This window comes from Lonchura striata, chromosome 15, assembly GCF_046129695.1.
Source record: "Lonchura striata isolate bLonStr1 chromosome 15, bLonStr1.mat, whole genome shotgun sequence".
In the NCBI taxonomy this organism is placed as follows: domain Eukaryota; kingdom Metazoa; phylum Chordata; class Aves; order Passeriformes; family Estrildidae; genus Lonchura; species Lonchura striata.
This window is the reverse complement of record NC_134617.1, coordinates 9,027,287-9,040,164: the sequence shown is the minus strand read 5'-3', so window position 1 is coordinate 9,040,164 and position 12,878 is coordinate 9,027,287. Positions and strand designations below refer to the sequence as shown.

At 38.2% G+C, this 12,878-nt stretch overlaps 1 protein-coding gene across 5 annotated transcripts in view; it reads right to left on the bottom strand.

The window, feature by feature from the left end:
* Positions 1 to 12,878, bottom strand: part of MACROH2A1 (macroH2A.1 histone) — a 43,030-nt gene that overhangs the window by 18,383 nt on the left and 11,769 nt on the right. For 3 of the 5 annotated variants that reach the window (XM_021549528.2, XM_021549527.1, XM_021549531.1), the window contains exons 3-5: positions 3,359 to 3,465; positions 1,988 to 2,185; positions 88 to 198 (exon numbers count right to left, since the gene is read on the bottom strand). In XM_021549528.2, coding sequence (XP_021405203.1) covers positions 88 to 198; positions 1,988 to 2,185; positions 3,359 to 3,465 — 416 coding nt within the window. The remainder of the gene's footprint in view (positions 1 to 87; positions 199 to 1,987; positions 2,186 to 3,358; positions 3,466 to 12,878) is intronic. The other 2 variants (XM_021549530.1, XM_021549532.1) reach the window with 1 other exon arrangement.

Here is a 12,878-nt window from a genome sequence, read left to right as displayed (position 1 = left end):
TTTGTGGAAAAGGGGGTAGTAGGAGAGGGCTGTTCCCTAAGCAGCACAGAAGAATATATATTAATTTATAAAAATGTAGGATCATACCTTCTGGCCAAGAAACAGGCTTTTGGTGGACAGGACTGTGAAACCATCTGCAGGAGTTCCCTCTGTTGTACTGTCAGCACTGGCTGATTTGCTCACTTCTCCCTGCTTCTTCTTCCAGAAATATAGTTAATTAGTTAACTCAAGGCTCTGAGAAAAACAGTTTAATGACACTAAAATATATGATATGCACTAAATGCTTAGCAGGCAATAAAATGCCTGTACAAACAGTTGTGTTGGATTTTATCCTGTAGTCCAACCAAAGTGCCTGATAACAGCTGAAGGGATCAATAGGAAAAACAACCTCAACGTCTGCAGATGTACAGGCGCCTCCTCTTGCCCACAACAGTTGAGATGACAGTTGTCTTAAATGTTGCAGGAAAACATATAAACAGCCCCAACCTTTTAAAAGCTTTCTAATGGCTTGTGTGGACAAAGATTACAGATTTCTGTGTGTGGGCAGACACTTATTGTAAGCTAGAAACTGACTTGTCAGAGAATAAATTTTATCTGTGAAGGGAGGTGCTCCCAGATTTCACAGACTTAATTTTAGAAACTCTCCTTTGTAATGTGGCTGTCCTTAGAAGCAGTGTCAAGAGAATACTTTCTATCTGCCTGCTTGCAGGAAATGGGCTGAACAATTTTCTGTCTTATTTACCATCATCACCTACTTTCATCTCCAGTGAAACTGCTGGAGGAGAGAGGAGTTCCCCTCAACCACCATTTCTCTTTTCAACTTTATTGCTGCACTGAAATAACAGGTTTCAGGAATTAATTGGTTTACTGAACAAAAAGGAGGATTAGAACATTTTGAAAAGGAAGTCAATTCACAAAGGCTGTGGTTATAAACTCAATTGGTGCCAATTTCACATTTTCAATAAAATGATTATTTACAATTTTACAGAAATATTTGGTGCCTCAGCAACATCTGTGTTGAATCAAAAAAAGGGACACCTGGAACACTGAGGAAGTCACTGTTCTCCTATTGTCCCTTTCCGAAGTATATAAATGAAGTCTGAGGCCAAACAACTAAAATAACTGATGCAAGGGTACATTGTGCTTTTAGAAACTGTAACCATGCTTTACTTTACACAAGTGTTTTGAAAATTACATTTTCATGGGTCTTATTTCAATTCCCTAGGAGTTTACTATTAGCCAAATACCAATATAGTAAGCAGACAATACAGTTTATTGTGTGGAAGAAAAACAGAACCCCACAACAGACTTCCTGCTTTTGTAATCAAGCAGGGCAAAAAAATTCCAGATTTAGGGGAATTATTAGTGTATGGTTAGTTATTGGAAGCACTGCATTTGAAATGTCAACTAATAGGTGTTCTGAGGGAGAAATCTAAATTCAACAGCTTAAAAAACCAAAAGAGTGAAACAATCAGAAGAGAGACCAAGTAAACAGTAACAGGATAAATACATAAGCTTTGCTTGACCCAGAGGGAACTTTCACATTCCTTGTCCATTTCATGTGAAATTCCTGTACTTTTCTTCCTACTTGCCAAACATATTGCTTAACTGTAGTTGCTTTGCAAAAGAGAAAACATCCTTGGCTACACATGTACACAGTAGAAAGATTTCCTACTCCTACAAACTGAAATCTGTAAGGCAAGAGCAGTACAGCCCCCAGACGGTTTCCTCTTGTCTCTTGGTACAACCTCTGCCCTCCTCAGAATGTTTCTTACAAAGAACAGAGGATTTATGGCCCATCTGTCTGTGCAGACCTGGGCCACTCCTGAGGGTGTTCAGGCTCCAGGTGCACCAGGGAGAGGGCAGAGCTCATCCTCCCTGAAATCACCATTGGTAACAACACGTGCAATGGAGAGCTGGCCCGGTGTGAAGCTCCCTGCAGCTACTGCTGGCAAGCTTTGGGTTTAAAATAAACACATTACTCTACCTTGGATTTCCTTGCTCCTTTCTTGCCGCCTGTTTTCTTTGATACAGTTTTTTTCTGTGATGGAGACTTTGCCTTCTTTGCTGGGGGTGGAGTGATGATGGCTTCCAGTTTTCCTTTTGATCCCCGCTTCTTTGCCAACAGCTCTGGGTGAATATTGGGTAACACTCCACCACTGGCTATGGTGACCCCTTTCAATAGCTAATAAAAAAAAAAAAGTTGTACATAACAAATTCTAGTATTTACTCACCAATAAAGAGAAAATAGCCTTTACTGCATATTTTGTATACTGCTGTGAGTTTCTCCACCATTATCCTTGAAGAAGAGATGAGAAATATATGAAATGGAGCTGGCCACATATTTGATTTTAATTATAAAGGGAGCATGTGTTTTTCTTGCACATGTGCTTGTCACTGTCAGCATCTCTAGGGCTCACCTGAGATCTGTTTCTCTGAATCCCTGCCATGAAGGCTGTTATCCAGTGAGGAAAACCAAGACAGCCCCAGGCACACACCTGAGGGCCCAGCAGGGCAGCCTGTGAGAGAAAAATGGGACCCCAAATCCAGGGTGTGAGATTACAGTGGGTGCCACACTGTGAAGAACCCAGTATATGTCCCAAGTGCTGCATTTTCCTGCAATTGTATTATTAAAAAGTTTTTTTTCTTAGAAGAAGAAATTTCAGAATGGAGGGAAACATTTAAGCAAATCTCTATACCTGTCTTTCTTAAAAAAAATATGCAGCTGAAGATCAATATTCAAAAGTGGCAGTTTATTCAACCCTTTAAAAGCAGAGTTTGAAATACATCATGTTCTGTATTTAAAACCACTTTAACTCATTTTTATACATCTAACTGGGACTAATTCACTATTCAGGAGGATACAGACAGTGACATCAAAGTCTCCCAGGTGCTCCAACCTTCTGATTTGTGTTTACTCAACTCAGTGAGGATCCAAGCTTACAAAGGGATAATGAATGGAAAGTATTACCAAATTTCATACAAAACCAGAAGGAGGGTGGTTGGGGGAATACTCTTTCCTGCTCCATCATGATACACAGATTTGGAAAAAGTATCTTTTCAGGGGGGTTTTTACAGTACCTCACAAAAAGGTACATTAATCCCGTCCACTGCCTCTGTAATAGTGTTAGCAAGCATAATTTTACATCAATTTTGCATTTTTACACATTTTAGGAGTGCTGAAATACATAATTAAGCTGAGTGCTGTAGTTAGTTACACAGGCAGCATGCTAGTGAGTGTTTCCTGGTGTGCTGCTCAATAAGCAGAGGTCTTGAGTTACAAGTCAGCTATATAAAAAAATAATTTAAGAAGCCCTAAATGAAATCCTGGCCTTCACATGGCAGAGGCTCTTCTTACCTGATTTAATTCTTCATCATTTGCTACAGCCAACAGGATGTGTCTAGGAGTGACTCGACCTTTCTTGTTGTCCCTTGCAGCATTTCCAGCCAATTCCAGAATTTCCGCTGGGGAAAAAGTAAGCTCCTTTTAATTACAGTGTGGTCATTAAGAAAAGTCAATGTGTTATTTAGCATCCATGCAAAAAGGTATGGGAATTACATCATGTTACTCCTAACTGCTGTAGATACCTTCAATAGACATCTAACTCCAAAATTATCATTTTGATTTTATATGTCTAATCACTGAAGAACAAATGCACACTTAAGTCTCGTGCTTTAAACTAGAATTATTATTTTTTATTCTTTTGAAACAGTTTCCCCAGATTCCTTACTTTTCAGTGTTCTTCTCAAGGCTACTGTGTGCTTATCTCTTAAGACCCCTCTCCTATCAGGGACACAGTACAGTAGATAGACAAATACTATAGGTCTTTTTCTCAAATCTGTCAAATGTGAGTTCTGGCTTGCATCACCTACTTTTTTATTACTGGAAAAGACACTATTATCAATGACTCATTTTTAGCATTAGGGAACCATGTAAACACACATCCAAGTTAGGACACTAAAAATAAAAATTCTGCTGCTACACTAATTTAAAGATTTTTTTCTCTATCTGAGAAGTTTTTAACCAGAAAAAGTAATTGATGAATCATGTTTGCTTGCTCCTCATAAATTATTCCTTAGAAGATATTTCCAGGGCTGACAAAATAATGTTCAACAGCCAGGCATTTAATGGCTTTTACTGAATTAGGAAAGATGATCTTGCTCCCTGTCCAAGGATCTTTGAAGAGAAAGGCTAGAGCATTACCTGCTAACTGATTTATCTGCAGCTCAACAATCCTTGGGCAAGGATGCAATTAATTACAAGAAAGTCTGGGGAACAATTAAAAAAAATGACATAACATGTTTATCAGACTTAGCAATTATGTGCCACTGCTGTCTCCATTACACTTAACCTTTCATCTCCCTCTCTACAATCCGTGTTTCACTATTGCACTTGGTAGATTTCCTTTTGTGTATCTGGTAATATGTGGAGAAAAAGAGGGGAAAAATAAGGGAAATGTCTTTTTTTACCTCTATTACATACTAATATTAAAATGTAACATTCCAATAATATATGAGCTTGATTTCACATTTCAGAACTGACTACACCATGAGAGCTCTCCCATAAGCTTGATTTAGAAGCAAAGAGAACTGAATTAAGGCATTAACCTGGAAACAGAATGACTGAAATCAACGTGACCACATGCCTTTACCATAAGACACAGTAAATCTTCAGTAATACTATACAGTACAGACTATGGCTTCTCATTAGACTGAATTTAACATGATTCACCAATTATTTTCCATCCTAAGTCCCATAACAGTTAAGCTATGATGATTACTGGAAAACTTTCAACTGGATATTCTACAACTAAACTTCATTGTGGATTTTGGTGTGCTTTCACCATTTTTGTGTTCTTCAAAGCACACAATTAACTTTAGTATAGCATGAGGCAGAATATTCAGTCTAAACCCCAAAGTAAGTCAACATTTCATGCTGACAACAATTGCTTTAATTTATTTTTAAAGCAGGATTAGCAGGGTAAGGTCAACCTGCCCACTGTTTCCACACCTCCAAAGAACTGAATTAAGTTGGCATAATCCCTTTCACATACTTCTGGCAAGGCTCAGCTCAGACACGTGAGGTTTGCTGCCTGCAGCCTGTGGTGCCAAAGCCCTGCATCACCTCGCAGTGGACACTGTGAAATCCTGGGTGCACCCCAGGCACCCCCACTGACCCCAGCAAGGCTCTGTCACTGAGTAACGCCACCACCTCCACTGCTTCACACCAGGAATGCAACTGTTTGTACCTCAGACTTAATGCCAGCTCAAAAGCAAGGGAAGGCTTTGCTGCTTTTTGGTTGGCCTCTGCTCCTCCACCTCCACTGCTTTCCGGCACCGGGCCCTGCTGAACAGTCAGGCCGTGTTACTCTCTGTGACTGATCAGCACAGCTATGCAGACAGGTCATTCTGGAACTAAAGACTCTAAGAAAGTGCTATGCCTGTAAAGCACACAGGAATGTTTTATTTGTTCCTCATAAAACTAAAATGTCTGCCTCGTACAGTGGAGAACTGTTCTTGTAAGTGCTAAGCCCTCTTCCTTGGACAGGAAACTCATTTTGAAATTACAGTTTTCTAATGGTCCTTTAGGGAAGTTGAGGTACCCCACTTCCTCTTCAGGAAGAGAACGCTTTGCACCGGTGTTGAGGACCACAAAAGAGGAGCTTGGGGAGAGGGAGAGAGGAGGAGGCCATGGAGGCTGGAATTTCTCTTCTGGCCTTCTCCTCAATGCTCCAACAACAATCAAGTATTGCTTGTACATGCAGAGAGACCCACAGCGCTCAGAGCTGCCAGACTCAGCTATGTGCACGAGTCTGGTCAGAGGGGGACTCCCCTATCTAAAAACAGAGGATCAGGGGGTATTCAAACTGAGGCAAACATAGGCAACAGCTTTTTGATTTAGAACTGACAAGAGACAAACCTAATCCAAATCCAACAGACCAGAGCACTTAGAAATGCTGGAAATGAAGACTTTCTGGATGCAGACAGGATTCAGACTACTTGCCCGGATTTTTCTTGCAGACAGCACTGTTTAATGTTGCTTTAATTCTGGAGATTTAAATGGTGCTTTGCCCATTTTAAAAATCAATTTTACATTAGAGGATTGTAAAGGAACTGATTCAAATTTTCAGAAGAGTAACTGTGGATTTACCTGGAAAAGGAGTAGGTGGGAAGAAGTACTTAAAATTGAAACTGGACTTGAACTCTTAGGTCAGCCCATCACTTTGGAAGTGTCATTCTACAAGGTTCAAAGGTCTGAGTCATTGAGGAGTTCTGTTTCATTAAAAGCAATCTTCTCACAGTAGGAGAAAGCATTTAAAAATCAACTCCAGCAACAAAGAAGGGTCAAGAGGGAAAGCTTTGCTTAGAATTGTTGAGGGAAAAGAAAGTTTTAAGAGCTTCCATGACATCAGGTTTCACTCAGCTTGTATTTATCCAACCAGAAAACCAAAACAAAAATATTTTACAAAAATGAGGCCTCACAAAAAGGATGGAAGTTGCATAATGTCTATTCCATTCGTTTCATATATTTACTCAAGGCATTTCCCCCCTAGAGAATAATTACATCACTACCACTCAGGCAGCAGGCAACTGCAAGACACACTTTACAGAACTACAGAACATGAAGAGCTCTGTTTTTTAAAAAAAGAAGAAAAATACCAACTTTTTCAATATTATATGGTTTGGAATGTATCCTTCAACTACTACATACTGAAATCAGCTTAATATGAAGATAAACTCCATCTGCACAAATGACTTCTTCTGTGCTTTTGAATAATTTCAAACAAAAATGCAAACCAACACGTACCACTTTAAGTACAGATATAAAAAAAAAAAAAAACACAAAAAAAACCAAAAAAAAAGTGTGAGAGCTGTATAATTAGGAAAAGAAAATTAATTAGGAATTCAATGTCAGCATGTGATATAGTCGCGCATGGACAGCTGTTTAATAGCAAAAAAGGTATGGATGCTTCAGAAATCTGACTATACTGTGAGCATACCAATTTGATTTAAAAGACATTGTTATGATTAATATTTTTCTTCCTTTCAGTCATTAATAAAGTAAAAGCGTTGAGTGGGAAACCCTAAAAGTTAAGAAATTTTCCTTAAAACGTATCTCCAAAGCAGATTTCATTTAGATCACTTGAAAAACTTCTTGGTAATAGTTAGAACTGGTATATGGGTACTGAAAACTGGTCTAAGCCTGTTTTCAGCACTTGGACCAAATCTGGTTTTCTTCATCTGAGGTTTTTAAAAGTTCAGTTAAGTATTTTTAAAGGAGAAAAGCAAACCGGTTGTATATCCTCATATTTAAGATTGAGATAAGACCACAGGAAAAGCTGATGTCAAGACATTTCCTACTCAAACGCAACCAAAAAGTGTCAGAAGTCACCACAGAAACCTCATCCTGGATGAAGGATTTAGGACTCAGATTTCAGTTTTCCTTGTCCTTTACTTTCAGAGACCCTGGTCATCTCTACTCACCCTACTAAGTTCCCAATTTCACTACTTGCATTTCCCTGTTTCACAAGGGGCTGCCTTCTGCCCTGAGTACTGTTACATTGGTATTCACATTTGCAAATTCTGGAACAGACCACGACACATGGCTAAAATTAAACTATTTACTATTAGGCCAGAACAAAGCAGGCACAGTATAAACTGCAGACCTGCATGCTACAAATACAAATGCATTCTCCTCCCACTCCTGGAGAGTGCTCAAATTCACTTATCACTAGTTTTCAAACAAAATATTACTAGTTTTACTAGTACAAACAAAATATTACTAGTTTTCAAACAAAATTATTAGTCATTACTGACTAAAACTCCTCTTAAGCCTAAATAAAAAAGCCTTTAGCTTATCATGCATTCCAGGCTGTACTCTTTCTCAATGTAAGCAATAAATTAAACTGGTCTGACTTCATCCCCAAAATGTTCTTTTCCCTTTTTTTTTTTCTTTTTTTGGTTTAAATTGCAAGCTAAATCATTGCTGTTGCATTGAATCTCTTTGTTCACCTTATCTTCAGGGAGATGAAATCATATATTTGAAAATTAAACTCTTAACAACTAACAGGTGATGTGCTGATACAAGGCCAATTTCTGAACACACGAATTCCAACAGGAACAAGTCGGGGGTTTCTAAAAAAATTGTGAAGCCACTCCTTAAAAGAAAATTGAAAACAATATCCAGAAATCAAAGAAAAATAAATGTTGACAATTCCACTGAGAAAAATATGTATTTGCTACAGAGTCAAAAAAGTGACAAAGAATCTGCTTATTGTACTTAAATTAATTATCTTTCCCATCAGCATTTTATTGACTTGAGATTCATTTTACATGATTCCAGAAGGTTTTAACCCAATCAACCCAGGCTGTTAAGAGTTTCCTGCATTCTTCTCTCCATGTATTCCACCCAATCCCCCTGGAATCTGCAGTTGCAAGAGTGAAGGTAGAATCATTTAACAACACTTTCCCTCTTACGTATTCCAATAAAACAGTTCTCATCCCTGGTTCAAAGTTGTGGAAACCTGATGCAGAGAAAATCAGTTCAAGAAACTTTACTGCTTTGAACAAGCCCTGATGAAACTGTAACTCTCAGCAGGGCAATCGTTCTCTTAGGATGTGATAAAAACCCCAATCCTTTCAGTTTTGAGTGTCTGAGCTGTATCAAAACTAGGCCCCTTTAAAGGATAAACTGTTAACTTCACAAAGTTATTATAAGTTTTGCATTTCTGTGAGGCAGACGACAGACTGCTGTTTACATAAAACACAAATAGGCCACAAAAGCCACTTCCACTTAGAGCCTTCTGATCTGACTTACGCGTCTCTTCAGCTTTTTTCTACACTTTAATACCATAATACCATCCATTATTTTTTTTGTAAGACATCCAATGTTACATAAGTTCCTTTTTTTTTGTTATACTTTGAGTTCTTATTTACTATTAATCTGTAAGGGACATGAGAGTTCAATTTTCAGGGAAACCTGAATTTCAACTCAGATGTTATTTTTTACAATGGCTACACCCTGAGCACTAATTTAAAGAGATAGCCTAGCTCTTCTTCACAAGAATCCTAATCAAACTCAAATCAGCCTTTATTCTTTTTCAGTGGAGCTTCCTCTACCTGGCAGTACACTTTGCTGTTCCTCATAACAGCTTACACATGTTTTAGACAAGCACTCAAACATGATTAAAGTAACTGCTGCCAGACGTTACCTGATCAAGTGCAGCATGTGGCACTTGGGGACATGGTTTAGTGCTGGACTTGGCAGAGCCAGGTTAACAGTTGGACTTGATGATCTTGGAGGACTTTTCCAATCTAAATGATTTCCATGTATGCTTTGGTCTGGCTGTTAAAGAATACAGGGGACTACTCACATCCTGAGACCGGGTCCTGGCTTAGTCTTTAATGCTGCTTTTCTAAACATTAAAGAAACCAAGAGGACTCACTGTAACTTCCTTGGAGCAAAGCCCACATCCAGCCTGACCTCCGGTCCTCAGCCAGTGCCCAAGTGCAGGTGGGCTGGGACATTAAAGGAGCAAGCAAATTTTCCAGAACATTCCCTCTGATTTCAGCCATCTGCAGCTGAGTGGTTCCCCAAGTTAGAAATGCTGTCTTTTTGTTTAGTTCCCCAACAGATTTTACTTCTATGGATGTGTCTAATTGTTTTCTGAACCCATTCAGAAAGGTTTAGCACCATTTTTAGTATCCATGACATCATCCACTAACAAAGCCTGCTATACCACAGACATTTTTGCAATTTGAGAGAAAGTACCTCCTGTATGATTTAGAAATATTGTATTTCACTGTATATCCCCTAAATTTCTTTTTCCCCAGTGAAGTTTATACTGCGGAAGGAGCATTTCATTTGTTGAGACCAAAGAATCCACATGGAATTTAATTTCTAAATGTAATTCAGGGAAAAATATACTTTGGAAAAATACGAAGATCGAAGACAGAATATTATCTGAACTCAGGCATTATAAGTAATCCTCATGGAAAAAAAAGAAAAAAAAAATCATGCTTACAATACTTGATGCAAGAACTTCTAGAATTTGAGAGTATCCGAGGAAAGAACTGTTTGCTAAATACACTGTGGAGTCAGAATGTCTTCCTGCTTCTACCCAGTTGTCCTACAACTGTCATTCCAAGAATAAAGGGCCAAAGAAGAAAAGACTTCAGCTTTATAGATTCTTTTATTCTTCTCAACAAGGAATTCCATTTAAGACAAAGGTATGAGTAGGTAAAAACCATGTAACAAAATCAGCCACATTTTTGTTTTACACTTCTTTTACACTCCATTCTTCCAAACAAAGGCTGATACCAGTGTTAAATTGAGCAGCAACATATAGATGAAGTCATTACTCTGTTGCAGCTTAGCCAAATAAACAGGTGAAATTACTTATAGACTAAGAAGTATTTAATGTTAGTTAAAATGTAACTGAAATATAGCAAAAAAAATTTTCAAGGCAGGAAATATTCACTGACCATGCCATAAAACTAAACCAGCCCTATCCAGCATTTTGTACATTCTTGCAATATGACACGTCACAATGTTGTATATTCACCACTCTGAACTATGCTGACATAGCAGTACACATTGTTAGAGCTTTTATTACAAGAAAACTCTCTTGTTGGTTCTTACAGTTTTTTGTCAAACCTGACCTGTGCAGCTTGGAGAATACATCACGACTGTAATCAGGTCAGTAATTTTGTACTGAGTAAGCTTTTGTAACTCAGAGATCCATGGAAATTTACAGGACTACATAATAAGACAGACATATCTGTAAGTGTTACGGGGCTGGAGCTAAGGAAGGGCTTGTAAGTGAAAGAAAACTCTTCATTTATAAACATTCAAAAGAGACTGATTCATGCATTTATAATTCAGAAAGTTGGTAATTCAGTTGATAACAGTGCAAAGTTTTATATCTGAAGTTGCACTTCTTACAAGCAGAGCAATTTTAAATTGTGATACTGACACTTCACTTGAGAGCATGACACTAGTCTTATGTAGAAGGAATGTTACAAAGGAGTTTTCCTATGCCGATACAGTCAAAAGGTCTCTGCTTGTAGGTTATTGTCATAAACAGCCCTGCTGTATTTTAGGTGCAGTATTAATCCATATTGAAAGCACAATACATACAAAGAGGTATTTTCATGCTCGCTCAAAGAAGGCACAGGTCCTATGAGCCCCTAATTTACTTCTGGCATCTTTGGGACAGAGTTTGTGGTACACCACCATTAAATGAAGTTGTGTTTCTAAAGCTGCCTGTTTAAATAGCAGAAATGTATCTTGGTAGTGAATACACATTTCAATGGTATCAAAAAATATTGTCAGTTAATTATCTTCTTAAATTTCATTACTCTCCAAGGATGGTTATTTATGGGAGTCTCAGACTGCCTGGAACTTGAATCTGCTTTTAACCAAATGCTTTATTACTGTGATCCCCTGAGCTCCCCTCTGCTTCCAAGCAGGAGTTCAGTGGAACATCTGCTTTGAAGAAAGGGCAAATAATTGTTTTCCTCTGTGACCCTGTGAAGATTTTGGTCAGTAAGCAGAACACAAGAGGTGAACAGCAATTCAATTTGCTCAGCTTGGACATTGCAAAGCGAGCATCTGAAATGAGCAGTAAAACCTACTGCACTCAGGAAAGACTTGTCTTTTGCAGCCAATCAGCAGCTGGATCAAAAATGCTTCCCACATTGAAAATTCATCAAGATAAAAATGCAATGAATTGAGCTCCAGCACAGGAACCCCCATTATTTGATTCTGGTGACATTAGAAAGCCTTAAAACAAAAACTCAGGTAAACAAGGGAATGCCTCAGATGCAATTCTAACCATGGGGTTCAAGAAGTGCTTATTTTACACTTCAAGAAAATATATGATCAACAGTACCCCTGCGCAAAACAATCCCAAAAACACAGCTAAGAAAAAGATCTAATGGAGAAAACAAGTATTTAACATTTTCTCCTACCTTCATTATGTATGTAACAAGTATAAATCAGTCTCATTTCTTCTGTATTCCTGTGCTCCTGCTGTTTTATAAACTTCTCCTTCTTCTCATTTGCTATGACATTTTGGCAATTGAAAATTATTTACAATGTAGAATGGTTGATGGGGGAGGGGAGAGCAGAAATCACTTGCAGGCCTGGCTCTTTCTGCCTTTAAATAAGCTCAAGAGATTTCTGTTTTTCAAGGGCAAAGGAGTATCTCTTTCCATTAGTAAGAAAGACTGGACTACATATTGTAACTTGTGCAAGCTCTACACCCGAAAAGACCATATTTGATGAGATGTATGGCAGGACCAGTTCTGACAAATATAAACCACCAAAATTCATGTGAGTGGCTGCAATGCCCCAGATGAAGTCTGTGGCCATTCTCTTGACTGACCTAGAGTTCTTTTTTGACATAAACTGATATTGATACACTACTTTGCAGAGAAATTATGGGGGGGATTGCAGTTTTCTGAAGTTCACATTTGGAAAAACAAATAGGCAAGGAACATTGGAAAGTAAGTGCAATAGGGAAAGAAGACAAAAGTAATCAACAGAGAATGTGCCAACTGAAAACTGTTGATAATGGTTAAAATTAATTTCTGCTTATGCTGCAGAACTGATCCACTATTCTGACTATTCCCTGCAAAGCAGGAAGCACTGCATGAACTACTGCTTCAAAGAAGGAAAAGAAAGAACTGTGCATTTATATTTCTTTGGCATCCACACTATTCCTCCAGCGTAAAGAAAGGAAGTATATATCCACCTGCTTCAATATTGGTAACACACAAAGGTACTTTCTGCACATTTACCCATGAAAGACACACTTGCATTCTATTTACAGTGGACATAACACATTATTTCCATAGATAAAACCAGGAAACAA